Source organism: Hippocampus zosterae, chromosome 2 (assembly GCF_025434085.1).
Source record: "Hippocampus zosterae strain Florida chromosome 2, ASM2543408v3, whole genome shotgun sequence".
Taxonomy (NCBI): domain Eukaryota; kingdom Metazoa; phylum Chordata; class Actinopteri; order Syngnathiformes; family Syngnathidae; genus Hippocampus; species Hippocampus zosterae.
In genome coordinates this window covers 27,414,739-27,431,295 of record NC_067452.1, presented here as the reverse complement: position 1 = coordinate 27,431,295, position 16,557 = coordinate 27,414,739, and the positions used below count along the sequence as shown (strand labels likewise).

The 16,557-nt window shown below is 42.1% G+C and overlaps 1 protein-coding gene across 3 annotated transcripts in view; it reads left to right on the top strand.

The window, feature by feature from the left end:
• plch2a (phospholipase C, eta 2a) overlaps positions 1 to 16,557 on the top strand; it is a 128,223-nt gene that overhangs the window by 55,443 nt on the left and 56,223 nt on the right. The window contains exon 1 of one of the 3 annotated variants that reach the window (XM_052058259.1): positions 13,532 to 14,016. The exons of the other annotated variants lie outside the window; for them this stretch is intronic. Within the exon in view, the coding sequence (XP_051914219.1) occupies positions 13,974 to 14,016 (43 nt within the window). The 5' untranslated portion in view covers positions 13,532 to 13,973. Of the gene's footprint in view, positions 1 to 13,531; positions 14,017 to 16,557 lie in introns of those variants that run through there. 3 annotated transcript variants of the gene reach the window in all.

The window sequence follows — 16,557 nt, the reverse complement described above, 5'->3', positions numbered from 1 at the left end:
GCTCAAGATTGAGCTGTCTATGCTTTCAAGTTAAGAGTTTGTTTGGTTATTGCTCAAGTCCCCTCCCATGGCCAAAGTCATTTACGCATACCGATACACACACACACACACACACACACACACACACACACACACACACACACACACACACACACACACACACAATAACATGCCTTGTTCTAACAACTGTAGTAAAAAATGAGCAATACAACGTGGACAGTCTGATGTAGTGCTAATTTGTTTTCTTGGACTGATCTTAAAGAAGAAACTTAAATACCTAATCAGCATGTGAATTAATTCAAATGAATATCATCAGATTGACTTTACCCCCACCCACCCCAGGCCCCAAACAATTATAGTTAGATTGCATGCATGAGGTTTTCTCAGCATGTAGCCCAACTTTATTCATTGTCAGGTTTCGTATGTTGCAGCTTTATGTTAAAACCATTTCTCTCACATAATCATAAGTCTGTAAGCCCTTAATATGAAGAAATGCAGAGCTTCTACCATTTTACTTCTCTTGATCATCATAAATATGTTTGTACACTTTGATTGCAACCCACGTGTGGTAACTCGAAGTGAATAGTTGCACTCTGGAAAGGCGCAGGTAGCACAGTGGAGAGCGGTTGGCATGTCTGCCGCACTGCTCTGAGGGTCAGCGCTCAAAATCTTAACTCCACCCGCAGCATTTATTACAGTGCAATAGAGGGAGCACTTGATCAACCAAGCATCAGAGTCAGCGACCACTGTCATCTCTCATTCATGAGTTAAAAAGCAATGTGATAAATGGCTGGGTCGAAGCATTACAATTACATTTATGTTAAATGGGGTGTGAATAAGTCACTGACTGGCAGTGTTACAAACAGTACAGTAGCACAGAATATTATACTGTATACCAGGGATTCTTAACCTGGGTTAGATCTTTGAAGTCAAGATGGCGCCCGAGTAGGCAACCGTCGGCAAGTGCTCTCACGAGCCTTGCTTTTTTTTTTTGTTTTTGTGTTTGTTTTGTCACTTTGTGTTTGTTGTTGCGTCGTGTGGAGCTGATGTGGATTGTTTTTCAACATTTTTGGCCATGACATTCATCAAGGAGGAGACTCGGTGCTCGGTGGTTGCACCTTCTCGGCAGCATGGGTATACCAGCACTGTTTTTGACTGGGAGGAATGTCGGCGCCATTTGACTGTCGTTGCTGGACAGTCCCGGGGCGCTTGTGTCTTGCGCCTGTAGTGGGCAGCATTTTTCACAGCCCCACCTTGTTCACCGGAGAGATTGGTGCTGTTGAACGGTCTGCGGCTGGATGGATGTAAGGCTTGAGCAGCCGACGATGAGAAGAAAGGAGCGTGAGCGCGGAGCGCCAATGCAGATTTGGAACTGGGAGTCGCAGCTTGGAGTTTGAAGCGGATTACGTGGGACAGGAGAAGTGAACTAATCTCTTTTCGTCAATGGATGCTACAGCTTCGTGTTTGCTTTCAAAACTTAGCTTGTAGCAGACGTGTGCACATTTTCAGCATGACGTCTCTGACCCACTGGTGAAAGGACACTTTGATCCTCTCCTCTTTCATCTCTAACTGCTTCAGACAACAAAGTGTATGCAGAAAAGTGGTGAAGATTGCACGACTGTCTGTGTCCTATGTGTTGTGTTGTGTTATTTTTGTTATTTTGACTTCAAAATGGCGCCGCGAGAGTGGCTGCCTTTCCAGCAGCTCCTATATTTTGTTCTACTTGTTCCTTTCCTAACTTTGCTGCTGTGAATTGGGAATTTCTCCATTGCGAGACTAATAAAGGTTTTCGTATCGTTTTCGTATCGAACCCTAGGGTTCAATGAATCGATCTCTGGGGTTTGACGAAGCCGCCTCCGTGGTGGTTAAGATACACCCGACTCAACAGGTCTATTAGTTGTGACACGCCCGCTTGGCCACAGATGATCACATGACATTTCTTGCTCAATCAGTGCTGCGGGAAATTTAGTTGGTTCAGTAGTCAACATGTGACTGTCATGGTAGTACATCATGTGATTTTTGTTGTTGTTTAACTACATCGAGCAAAAAAAAAAAAGAAAATGGTCAGATGAATATATACAACATGGATTCACATGCATCACGGAACGTGATGGAACTCAGCATCCTATCTGAATGATTTGTCAAGTTGAGCAACTCTCGTCTTGCACCGGCAAAACCGGAGGAACACTTCTTGAATCAGATTTTGGTTTTTCAGTAATGAAGGGTTCGATGAATGCGCATATGAACTGGTTGGGTTCAGTACCTCTAATAAGGTTAAGAACCACTGCTGTATACCGTACCTCCATTTATTATGATCAACGTAAAATTAACAAGAACTGTTTTTTTGAATGATTGGCCAATTCTCTCATTACAGCCGACTCTAAGACTAAAGTTAAAAATTAGACTCACTTCAACCAATTTTCATTTTTTTGTCAATCAACAGCTGAAAAATGCCACATTCATGATTTCAGGTCTTCAACGTTTTATTAAAACAAGTCATTTTGAGGGTGTTGTGAATTGTCACTTTGTCCAAACTAAATGCATAGCTACTTGGTTATCACAAAACTCTTGTGTTTAGCGTGATTCAATCACTAAAGGGAATATAAATAATCAGTGCGTTTTTTCGCAACATTAATGACCATGGGGAGCCTCCAATGGTGTCTTTTTCATTTCACTGTGACTCATTTTGGCAAACTGATTGACTGGCGATTAATCCGGAATCCAGGACAATGCGTCAAATTCCCAAAGTTGATTAATTAGACATACGCTAGCAGAAAAATAAAGATGCACCCATTTTTACGCTAAGCGCGCGGGAACCTGGCTACCAAAATTGAGCCCCGTGTGTTAATTCAGCTCTCCCCACTGGTGCAGTGGTCATATTCCCAAATGAAAAGCCGTATATAACAACAGAATTTGAAGCAGTACTTAATGAATAGAAAAGCACTTACTTTATAAAAGCACTCCCATGAGGGAAATATGTAGAATAGGCTCCAGCACCCCCCGCGACCCTAGTGAGGATCAAGCGGTTAGGAAGATGAATGAATGAATGAGAACTAATAAATGAAATAAGGAAAGCTAAAGAAAAGTAGGGGGGAAAAATGACAGCTGCAGTATAGCAGCAGGAATTTCCATGCTGCATGAGCGGGAAATAAAACGATGACATCTATGATGAGCTGTGAGACGTATTGGTCAACCACAGGGAACAGATCCATCGACTTTGACTGCTTAACCGATGGTGACGACAAAGATAAAGGAAGTGGATCGCTTTGACTTGCCAGACATTTGCATTCATTTTGCTCTTGCTATAGTATTTATTATCGTGCCAATTCTGTCGTAAATCCACTGTGTTCATCTCACAGTTGAAGTTCGACTTCAACGCAGATACTGTCGTCCAGCGAGTTTTTTTTTTGTGGAAGCTCAACCCTTTTTCTGTTTGTGATACTATCTTCCGTGATTTGTAACAGTCTTTTCTTGAAATTCTTTAAACTTTTTCTTTTGTCTACTTGTTCAGAGGGTTGTGAGTGTAGTCAAGGACTGCCTAAACAGCATTGTCAAAAATAATCAGAGTCAATTGGAAGAAACGCCACAAAATGATCAGCCTGAATCCCCCCCCCCAAAAAAAAAAAAACATGTCCTTGATATCCTCTGGGCAGTGTCATAAACGTACTTTGCACAGTTCAATTTCAACATCTTGCATAGACTCCAACAAATCAGTTTCAGTTTTCAGTTTCCTACGCTAGGTTAATGACTGTGCCTCTCGAGAGCCAATTTTAAAGGGACTTCGAGGAGCCAATTCAATTGGCAGGGAATCAATTTGTCTGTTTTCTCCCACAATTGCGCAAAATACCCGAGATACGTTTCTGCAAAAATATCAAAAACCAGGCCAGCCCGTCCCTGTGCAGATCTACACTGCACTTGCTTTACATATAAAAATAGAGCCCTTGAAGTTATCTGTTTTGTAGTTCATGTTAGACATAAGAAAACAGCTCAGCAGCAAATTTAATCCACAACACCCGAGTACCCTTAAACTAATAGCACCTAAGAGGAAGAACACAAAATGATGGCTGTGTCATGATGGGTGGGTGGTGTGGAGTAGTAGTGACGTCTAAAGGGGGAGGTGAGTCCACATTTCACTCCTGGTATGAGGATGTACAACCCCAACCTACCACACAACAGATGGGAGCTTTTGCAAATCTATCTAGGAAAGAAACGTTGTTGAAAACGGTAGCCACACAACACACACATATGATGCGCACACACACACACACACACACAGACACGCGCACACGCACACACACACAAGTACATGCACGTGCACTTGCACACTCGGTATTTGTGTTTGTATTTGTGTTAACAGGGAAGAACGGTGTCACCCATCTATCTCACAGGTCTGAGGTTGAGGTTTTGGTTTTGGGCTCTGGCCTCCTTGTGTGGAAACATGCATGTTTGGTCCATTGATGTTTCCTTAGAAGTGAATGTGATGATTATTTGTATACAGTATATGTACGCTGCGATTAGATGCACTGTACAATACACAATTTGTTTTGTTTTGTTTTTTGCCCTGAAATAGTTAGTCACAATACAATACAATACAATACATGCTGATTTATATAGCGCTTTCACAACAGCGGCAGCTGTAACAAAGCGCTTTACAAAACAGTTAACATAAAGTAAAATAATTTTTTTTTCTCTTCTTCTTTCTACATACATTCTTGCTGCTGGAGGCTGTACATTTCCCCATTGTGGGACAAATAAAGGATATCTTATCTTATCTTATCTTATCTTAAACACAACACATAACATAAAACACGGACAGTCGTGCAGTCCTAACCACTTTTCCATCACACGCTTTGTTGTTTGAAGCGGTTTGAGATGAAAGAGGAGAGAATCAAAGTGTCCTTTAACCAGTGGATCAGAGACGTCATGCTCAAAATGTGCACACGTCGGCTACAAGCTAAGTTTCAAAGTCAACAAGAAGCTGTAGCATCCATTGACAAAAAAAGAGATTGGTTCACTTCTCCTGTCCCATGGAAATCCATTTCAATTCCAAGCGACTCACGGTTCCAAATACGCATCGGCGCTCTTCGCCAACGCTCCTCTCTCCTCATCCTCAACTTCAGCGGCCATCCATCCAGCCACACCAACGCCAACTGTCCAACAGCGCTGACATAGCCACTGAACAAATCGGGGTTGTGAAAAATGCTGCCCATTACTGGCGCAAAAAAATTTTGTATTAAAATGCCTGAGTACTCATCTGTATTATTTGGATGCTTCCCATTAAAAAAAACATTCAAATAATAGAATAAAATGAAATGTAAATTTAAAAAAAAACAACTTAAAACCAGATCAGCCCCAACCCCACCCCACCACGATTCCGATCAGCCGAAAATGAAGTGACCGTGGCCGATTTCCTCACCTGATTGGTATCGAGCCATCCCTAATTTGAGCCTCTTCACCTTAATACATGAAGTAGAAGCTCCCAAATCCTTTATAGCATGTGTCAAACTCAAGGCCCGGGGGCCAGATCCGGCCCGCCACATCATTTTATGTGGCCCGCGAAGGTAAAACATCATCAACGTGGAGATTTTGCAATAATTTTGTTACCCTGTTTATATTCATTTGAACACGAAATGAAAAGACAACAAAAATAGTTGACTCATTTCAAAACTGGTCATCCGTTCATTAGTTGGGTATAAGTAATCATACAACGAGATAATTCAACATTTATTCTGTTTTTAATTTGTATTTTTTTTCCAATGTATTTTAAAAATTATACATGTTTCTTTCAGGGCAACTTAATTTTATACCAGGGTGCGTTATTCACGGAATTTATTTAAATATATACCCACACATTTGCATAACACTGCAAAACAATGCTTCAGCATTCAAATATCTTATATAACTCCGTTGGCCAAAAAATTGGGGGGTTGGAGGGTGGGACTTGGATTTGAGGCACTAAGACACAGAGTTGCATGAGTTCCTCTACAGTCTCAAATGCCAGGCAAACACAAGCGGGCAGATCCAATGTGTGATCTGAGGCCCTTATAGGGCACTCAAATAAAGCCTCTCAAAAAAGAGAACCTTTTCATTTCTTCCTCCACTTCCTTACCTCTGAGATTAAATCATATACATGACTAAGATTTGTTGCTACACATTGTGTGTTGATGTGAGTAATGTCCTCGATGTAATGCTCTACATCTTGGCAGGGACTTTAGAAGGATATTTCATTTATATCATAAATGAAATTTTGTGGCATGTGGAACAGTATTCTTTGTATAATATACATTCATTCATTTTCCGAACCGCTTTATCCTCACAAGGGTTGCGGTGCTGGAGCCTATCCCAACTGTCTTCGGGCAGTAGGCGGGGGACACCTCGAATCAGTTGCCAGCCAATCGCAGGGCACACAGAGACGAACAACCATCCACGCCCACACTCACACCTACGGACAATTTTGAGTGTTCAATCAGCCTGCCATGCATGTTTTTGGAATGTGGGAGGAAACCGGAGTACCCGGAGAAAACCCATGCAGACCTGGGGAGAACATGCAAACTCCACACAGGGAGGCTGGAGCTGGAATTGATCCCGGTACCTCTGCACTGCGAAGCCGACAAGCTAACCACTGGACTACTGGGCCGCCATATAATATACAAACATATGCATTTATTTTAGCAAGCATAGTACATTTTCAAACCTCAGAATGTTAATGCCGTACAAAAAGTGCATGGAAGCCTTTGTTAAAAGCTCTCTTTCTTTTCTTTTCCGTCGTAATAATAATTGATGGATAATCCAGCACAGAAACAACAGGATGTAATTGACAGCTTGCTTTATTGTAGGACCTGTCAGCTGTAACGTTTCCCCTCACAGCACTTGTACGCATTCTTCGCCATACCAAGAGTCTGGGAATGTTGAATGTAGAAGCATTGACTCAATAATCCTTTATCTCATGTGTAGCTCCGGTCCTTGCGGGCCGCTGTCCTGCCTGTTTTCCATCGCTCCCTGCCGCAACACACCTAATTCAAAGGATCATCTCATCGGCAAGCTCTGAGGAAACATGAAAACGATCCTCATCATTTTGATTCAGCTGTGTTGAGAGTTTTGACACCCCTGGTGTATCTTGAGGCTTGAGGTTTATGCCACTGTCCATGGTGCTGACAGTTATTTTTGTTTGACACCATTTAACAGAATCTTAATTAAGCCTTCAGATACATGCCAAGATGACAACATGAGTCATTTTTAGGAGCATGTGTCTTTGCTTTCACAGGTCCACTCAAATATGTAAGTTACTGTTATCTGCCAGTCATTTGGAGTAAAATCAGACTGGATCCTAGAGAGAAGCAAATCATGATATGCATGCTCAGCAGATGGCCAAATGAAGATATATTTACCAATCGTGGTCTTGAGTGGCATCGTGGTTGGACATGTTACAACGACCACGAAAGTGCAGCAATTTACTGGTGGAACCGTTTCTCAAAGTGTCATTTTCATCTGCAACGGCACGTAAATCACTGCATCTCCTTACTCGCATGAGTAGTTTTGGTAATAAACACAGCAAAGTAATCATCAGCACTCCCTCACACCCCATACTTTGTGTTTTTTAATCCTATTTTTACCACGATTGCATAATCATGATCTGCAACCAACAGCTGTGAGTACTCTCAGGGTTTCATCACATGCAAATGAAGTTCTTGTTTCAACTCCTTCCTGTCTCCCTGGACACACACAAAAAATGAAGTAACAACACTAGGAAGCTAAGTTATGCAGTGCACATGCATATTAAAATGAAAAAGGAGGATCTATATAATAATCAATTCAGCTTTCAGCCTAAGGCTTACAATGACGTTGAAATTCTGGGACACACAGTGTCACCACACAACCTCTGTAGGTGACCTTACTCTGTTTGACTGAGTGTATATAAGTATGATAATATGTGGATGAACCAAATCCTTCGGACTGCAAGAAATCTTCCTCTTTTACTTTGCCTACTCTTCCTTACTCTGTTTTTTAGGCTAACAACAGTCAATCTGTCAGAGACCAGGAGCCTCAAGATTAGCATATTGTGCATAAACAGTGCATAACTTACGTACCCTGTACATACGTAGCTGTCCAATCATACGAACGCGCACTCACACACACACACACACACACACACACACACACAGACGCGCACTTTTAAAAATAATACACACAGACGCGCACTTTTAAAATAATACACATGAGTGCTTTACATTGTGCTCACTTTATAGGACACGTGTGCATGGTTACACACACAGTAATTATGATACGATGCCGATGTGAACTGTGACATCAACTGTGAAAAAACTGTTCCGTCATTTCAGGTATGTGAACATAAACGACGTAATCTTAAACAGGGGACACTCCCATTTATGGTTGTGTTATGTCATTTGGGAACATGTCGTTCATAAAGGCTGGATGGTACAACATTTCTTGAAATTCAACGAAAAAAAGACAGAGGTGATATTGTTTGGTCCTAGTGGGCCTTGTACATTCCACCCTGTAGACTTGGGCCCCCTGTCTCCTTATCTTAAGTCAACAGTCTCAAACTTGGGCCTTAAACTGGACAGTGATTTCAAACTCGATCGGCAAATTGGTGCCGTTGTTAAATCCAGCTTCTTTCACCTTAGAGAGCTGCCCAAAATAAAACCTCTCCTCTCACATGAACACTTTGAGAGTAACTTTGAGTAATTCATGCCGATTTGTCTTACTGTTTACTGCGCATGTTAAATTTGTCATGATTCGGTTTAGGGACCAACAGGTGGCGCTGTAGGGCTCGACCGGCAGCTGCACACCTGTTGGTCATTTGGTAATTAGTTGTATAAAAGGACTGTCCTGCCCGAACACTCTGTGTTGGGTCATTGTTGCTTTTGCTACTGTCATGTTTGTTTTTTGCTTTTGCTACTGTCATGTTTGTTTGTTGCTTCTTGCTACTGTTATGTTTTAGCTTCAGTCCTGTTTTAGTCATGGTTTTTGTTTGTTACTTAGGACTTTGTTTAGGATTTAGTTTTCTATGTTTTAAATACAATTCTTCAAATACACCCTGCTCCTCCCTCCTGCCTGCTTTTTGGGGTCCACCACCACCACGCAACGTGACAAAATTGCTCCATGTACAGCACTTTGTATGCAGCGATGGCTGTTTGAAAGTGCTCTATAAATACTGTTGACTTGACTTGACTTGATAAAGAAGGAATCTTTTCAGTGAACGTGAATGAACACATCACCTCCTGAAGTGATTCGTTCTTTTCTAAGTTTATTTGAGCTCAGCCATGTGCATGTTGTCAATCACCGCGGACGTCCAATCAGCGGCCAGCATCAAATGAAGGGAGGACTTCACTGAACATACTGCCACGCTGTTGCCATTCATGAAGGAGTCGGGGGAAGGAACTTCCCAATCGAAAACGATTCATTCCGCGAACATGCCGCCTGTCCCGTTAGAGAACGATTCAGTTAGTGAACATGCTGCCATTCTGCTTTTTATTTTTAAATGACAGCTACATATACCATTTAAGTCGCTGAACAACTATTGCCTTGAGTAATTCACGATTTGCCAAGAGCTTAGCCGCGAGCGACTGTGTGTCGGCTGTGATCTGAAACTGAATTGCCAAATCTGTTGAACGCACTGCCATGCTAATGGCAATCACGAACGAACTTCCGGTTCGCGAACGATTCAGTGAATGAATGTGATCTTAGAGAAACATATTGAGACAAGTACATAAATAACATTTAAACACAGGAAATATCATACATTAGTTTTGGATTCTCCTCTTTAAGGGAAGGATCGGTTTCTCTTGATCCGGTTTAATCGGTGTCATATACTTGCCTACACTAATCCTAAAAAAGTGGGATGATGTTTCAACTAATTCCAGAAGGGATTCTCTGAGATGGCTTCTTTAAGTCTCTCAAGTCAGCTAATTTTGGCGCTATGACACATACGTATAAGCAGCATAACAAATGGATGGATTACAAATCGTAGGCTGTTGTGTTTGCGTGCTCACGAAACTGTACCACACAGTGCCGATACAGTGTATCTTTGTTGCGCTTTTATGCCTTCCTGATGCAATCACTTAGCGTTATGGTATTTCATCAGTCAGATGGCGAGACCCTAATTTCAGTCTGTATATTGTATCATTACACATTTTCTCTTCCTGTTAACCTCAGGATAGCAAAAACTTACAAGCACACACAAAATACACACACATTTAATTAGAAAGCTGGCCAACTTTAATATACTCCTCCGCTTTGTCTTAAATGTAAGCGGCAGTTTGGAGAAGACTTCAAGAATTCTTTGAAAGAAAGTCTTGTGTGTGTTTTTGTTTTTAGTCAGCAGCAGTTCTTGTTGGAGCGACACCGTCATTTAAGAACTTTTTGCAATGTTTATGTATTTATTTATTAATTTTTTTCAGTAGCCTTTGTGCTAAATCTAATTAGAGGTTCTAGTGTGAGTGTTACATTTCTCCATCTCATGTTTACGTGGGATGTTATTGTTCTCCTCACCAAAGCGTGACCTTCTTCTGTGAGTCAGTCAGTCAATATGCTGCTTGCTTTCCCTGACAGCAGCTTTTTAAAAAGTCTCTTTCAAAAGAATGGGAAAAACATCTCTGATTTTGAGACTTTTTTTTCGAGTTGCAATTGGTGGCACCAATGTTTCGCTCGTTAGTGCCAACAGTATAAAAAAAATTGTTTTTGAAAACATTTTGTTTTCTGGTGTACAACGTGTCAGTGGCATGGTAATTCAATCCTGATTCCAGTTTCCTGTGTGTGTGTGTGTGTGTGTGTGTGTGTGTGTGTGTGTATAGACAGATAGATAGCCAGTATATATATTGCTAGACAGATATATAGCCAGTTAGCTAGGTAGATAGATAAAGTGCTTTGTTACAGCTGCCCCGGTTGTGAAAGTGCTATATAAATAAAGCCGTATCGTACTGTATTCCATTGAGCGCAGCTCCATTTAGTGGGTGCATAACACAAACACATCCACTATTGTAGCTTCTATTCTATGCACCTTATAATGTTGTGTGCCCTATCTATGAAAATAGTTTTAAAATAGGCCATTCATTGAATGTGTGCGTTATACTCCATAACCCTTTATAGTGCGGAAATACATAGAAAGAAAAAAAAGAATCATGTGGGTGAGGAAGGTAAATCCAATGCATGTCTCTAAATCATTGTAGAGAGAAGGTTGCATGACTGCCTAGTGGCGTAGTAGCCACTTCTCGGGGTACTGAGTCCAAACCAAACCTTTCTGTTTGTAGAAGGCAATTGTCGGATAGACACAGCATTTCGAAAAGTTTTGCTTGGGTTGTCTTTGAGAATTAAAGCAAAACACAATGCTGATGGTAGACAACTGTTTGCTCCCATCAAGCGTGCCTGTGCAACTAATTCGTACAACTTGTCTTTTGTTTTTGCCCCCTAAATTAACTCATTTTGTTCAGTCCTGCCTCCCTTTATCTAACTCGTACTTTCTGGTGAATGCCATGGTCCTACTCTGGATTGTCTACTCATTGGCTTGTTTGTTAGTGGGAGGTTCATGCTTTGCTCTCTGGTCGCCATTATGTGTTTATGAGCCAGATAAGTGATCATCTCCACTGACCACTGCACACAGCCACTCGTGTCACTCTTGATCTGAGCTAACCTCTTGCTGTGTCGCAAATGCCATGAGGCCACATGTGTGTGAAACGGGTCCTGCTGGTCTTGTGACTCAGTGGACATGTCATGTTCCCAGAGCTCATTCAAGCAGCAGGAGGTTTTGCACGCCAGCATACAGAGAAGACACTGTCATCTAAATGAAGTGTGACTTTTGGTGCGATTGCAGGTTTTGCTGCATTTCCTGAGGTGCTGGAGCATTTGAAAATCTATGTTTCTGCCTCATGAAACATACATGAGGTGAGACAATTCGCAAGGTGTATTATTCATGCATTAGTTCAAAGTTGCTGAATATATTGTAAATAGTGTTTGCTGTGTTCGCTGGTGATATAGCGGGACTTTAAATAGCTTGCTCCCAACCTGCCAACTCTACAAAGATAATTGACTGACTTCATAAATGAGCTTGCAATGCTCAATTGCTCCGCATTTAAGAACGGAACCACAGGTCAGAGATTTAATTAATAATGATAATCATTTCAGGATAAATGCATCAGTGACCACTAATGGATGAACTAGTTCACTGATGCATTAATATGGCTCACTTTTCATCAATGTTCCTGGAATGTGGAATGATTATTGTGATCTGACTATGTGAGTTTAGTCAGGCATATTTTGTGGAATTCTGCAAGCATGATTACACAAGCTCAATACGCGAGAGTCAAACACAATTTCACCACTGATCACACCTTAGTTATAATTGCCATCCTGGGACTGGTTATGAATGTGAAACTATACATTTTAAAAAATTGAGTCAAATAAAATACCGGTATGCAGACACATGCATTGTTTCAAGTCTTTCACGGGACACGAAAAATTATGAGCCAGTGTGAGTTTGACAAATTACAAGGACAGTTCATGTGAAGAGAAACGGCACCTGCAAATCAGAAGTCCTTATTCTCAGTCAGAAGACAAAACTCGAGTTGAAGATTTCATGTATGTCAGGGTCTTGTTCACTGTTCCACACAAATCTCAGAAATATTTCTAAAATACACAATTTTTGTGTATGTGTTTGAGCTGTTCGTGTACACGCCCATTTGAAGTCCTTGAAAGCAGACTTTTTGGGAAAGACGCCAGGCAAGGATAACGATGATCCAAACTCAGTGGCGATGGGGACAGTTTTGTTATTATCGCAAGAGAATGAACAACAGAAGATGGAATCATGATCTGCTCATATCTACCAATACCACTGCTGAATTTATTCTTTTTGGCATGTGTAAATGTTCATCCTGGTCTCCCACAATCCTGAGAAACGGAGGAGTGAGCAGAATGCGTGACAAAGGAGGCTGCTGCTGTTACTTTTTTTAGGCTTCTGATTTGCTAAAAGAGCCTCAGCCTCCAATGTGTTTTCATCTGGACAGACGTATTGTGAAAATCGTTTAATTTAGACTGCGGTGGGGAAACTATACAGTCTTATGTGTCAACTTCACCCTGCCTGAAACTCTGTAGCATATACTGTGCATTTAATTCTTCGCGCTCCAACATGACAAGCTTCCTCACAGAAGCAGAGTCCATCACCATGCCAGTCCATCCTGCTGCCCTTCCGCCCAACACTCAACTGCCAGGACAAGCCCATCCATGCTTGGCTGCTCCTATCTCTCAGCATCTCTCCGTGCTGAATAAAACATGTATGCCACACACTGCTGCTCTTCCCTACTTGCAAATCACGGCCACCTTGGCTCCTTTGCGCCTCTCGCATCCCTCTCCTCCCTTTTATCTCAGCAGATGCATTTCGGTCCATTTCCTCTCCCCGCCTTGCTCCTGCTCCTCCTCCTTTGCCTCTATTCCTTGCCCCCCCCCCCACCCCCCGACCCCCACACACACACACCCTCCCTTGTCCATCTAATAGCGCTCGCTCTCCCAGGTGATCGCCGTTGAACCGAGCGCTTCCCCTTCACTACAAGAGCTGTGAGTGGTTGACTGTGCTCAGCGCGCGCCTCAAGCTCTCCAGGCAAACCCTCCCCACATACATGCACACACATTGTCCATGCACTCAGTACTGTAGAGGAAGAAGTGTGAGACCACACTATTATTGTCTTTGCTGCGAAATTAGCTCATAGAGAAAGGGAGGATGGGCTTGCATCAAGAGAGCATGCAAGAAGAAGAGAAAGACTGTGGGAGAGCGGTAGCGTAGACAGACGTGAGAACAACTCAGTTTCCCCCAAAACATTTCCAATCACACCCTGGATAACGACACCCATGGGGCGAGAAAGTACAAGTGACAGCAGCTCTCCACATGGTAGCTAGGGTGAAGCCAGCTCTTCCAGCCTTTTTACACATCACATGGAGCTCTGGCTTACTGGGGGAATGCAACAATGGACGGTTCAAGCAACATTCGCAGCCTGAGCCGTGAGCAAGGTAAGACAAGCAAGCAGCCCACCGTTGGCACTTTTCCTGCATGTGGCGTTCAAGAAGTAGGCCAGCTCAAGACTCTCAGCTTCTTGTGTTATTCCACCATGTGACTGGGGAGTGACAGGAAAGTAGCGTCGACTTATGGACCTTAGCCTGTTCCTTTATTTTCACTTGTAATTTGGTCTTATGCTGTGCTGGCTGCTAAATCGAATCAAGGCAACAGTCTCAATGGTGATCATATCCTGTTGGGATTTCGAACAGGTTTCTCTCACCTCTTTGACACTTTGTGGGTCTTTTGTTGGCAATTTGTTTTCATTTGTTGACCCAAGTTGATACTGAGATGAGGCCAAGCCCAGCAGCATTTTAGTGGCCACTTGAGTGGAGAGGGAGTGCTGACACACTACTCATAAAAGCCTCTTTCCAGAGTCCCATTTTGTCTGTCAACTGTTTCAGGAGAGGACCTTCAAACCCATCCAGCAGGAAAAAAAAAGCGAGTAAAAATCAAGTGATCCATCTTTGACAACTCCATCATGTTTTAGCACAGCTGCCACCCCTCCACCTCATCCCTCCGTGCTTTCCAGCATTCCCACAAGCCCCAGTAACCATAGAGCAAGTCATTAGCGCCGGATCATCGTGGCTCTCAGAAACAGAGCAGCTACCGACAGCGAGAGTGGAGCTTCATAATCACACTTTCACAAATCTATACAATGGAGGTCTAATGCCTCCAAATCCTGTTCCTCTGAGGTGTGCAGGCTTGCAGCCGTGTCACTCATCTCTCACAGCTTAAACTCGATTCACCTCCTATTGTCACTGAGGTGTTTCCTAGTCATACAAAGTAAAATTATGCACTTACAGTAGAACTACAGCACAACCAATTTTTGTCCTCAGAAAGCATTCTAATTTGGATGAAACTGAGAAACAGATTTTCAGCAGGATTATTTACTTGATTTTCCACAGTAAATAGAAGATAGATCTTATCTTGCATTTTTGTTGGCGTGACGCTGTGTAATGTGATTCCAATTCAACTTACAGGCTATTTCTATTTTTGAAAGTGTTCTAACTCATATCAATATGTTTTTCTCATGTTCCGTCTGTGCCTCTTGGCACCCAGCAAGTTTAAGCTCTTTTTATCAAAAGGCGAGGAACCAAATTTGGTCATTTATGTCAAAATATTATTTTATGTGAACCAATCAGTTCCTTCCAGCCACGAGTCTCGTGTCGTCTTTGTCTCTTCAACCTGCTTGTATTTAGTTTCCAGGGTTTTTTTAGTCTCTGTCAGTTCACTTGTTTCAGTTGCTGCTGCTGTGGCGAGTTTTTGTTTCTTTGATTCCTTTTGACGTTGTTTAGTCTTTTGACGGCCTCATAGTGCAGAGGTACACTCTAAATTGTCCCTAGGTGTGAGCGTGGATGGTTGTTTGTCTATGCGTGCCCTGTGTGAAGCTCTCCAAAAAGTATGTTGTTTGCTAATTCTTGCGAGCTTCTGGGCGTACTTTTTTTTTCTACAGTATCACATGACCGTGACAAGTGGTTTAACGTGTACAGAGGCAGAGGCAAACGCACCCCATTTTCCAAATAAAACTTCTATCAAACTACAATGAGCAATAATATATTTTTGGTTCTTTCTCTGTAGGCGCTGTGTGCCCCATAGACCAATTTTGCTGCTTTAGGATATGTGATTAAAAGGATGCATTTTGGGATTTGTCTCCTCTCTGGTGTCCTCCGTGCGCAGGGCCCTAATCGAGAGTAAATTAAATTTTCCGAGATGCTGTTTGCTCTAAACGTGGATCGATGATGAAAAGACACCATTGATGACACATCTGTTGAAATGATAAAATCGATGTGCCTTTCTGCAGCTGCCTCAAAAAGAAGCTATTCATGTCATTTATTCATCAGTGACTGTCATCAATATGATCACTGACACAATGAAAGTGTGGATCCCTCCTCCATAGCTCGTCCTCCATGCCTATTGTAACAGGTCAGAATTTAACAGCTTGGATAACACTTGCGGTTGCGTTCTTGATATGAAATGAATATTTCTGGCTCGCAGGGGTTCGTGCTCCCAGCTGTGATACTGTGTTGTTGTAGACCAATTTGTCACAGTTCAGAGGAAAGACATGCACACAAAAGCAACTCGGAGGTACGAATAGAGCGTAACATTGAATTTACAAGCAACCAGGTAGAAAACCAAGGTGGCATAGACTGAAGTCTGACAAGCAACAGAGGCAATCCTGTAGAGGACATGACTTCACAGTATGTGTTGCTGACAGACAACACGTGATTTGGGTGGAAGTTGTGTGACTGAGTCAAAGAATTCTTATAAGGTTAGGATCCAGACAATGTTATCAGCTTGTTCAAGACAAATCAATCATGGATTTGTTCCGAAATATATTGTGTTTGACGATATTTGTTGAAAATGTGCAAAGGCAGAACAATGTAATATTCATTATAAAAATAATGGCAGATCCAATTGTATGCACCGGGCTTCACTTTTTCCATATTTTGTTATTTCTATAGCCTCCTTCTGAAATAGGATAAACCCTTTCATGA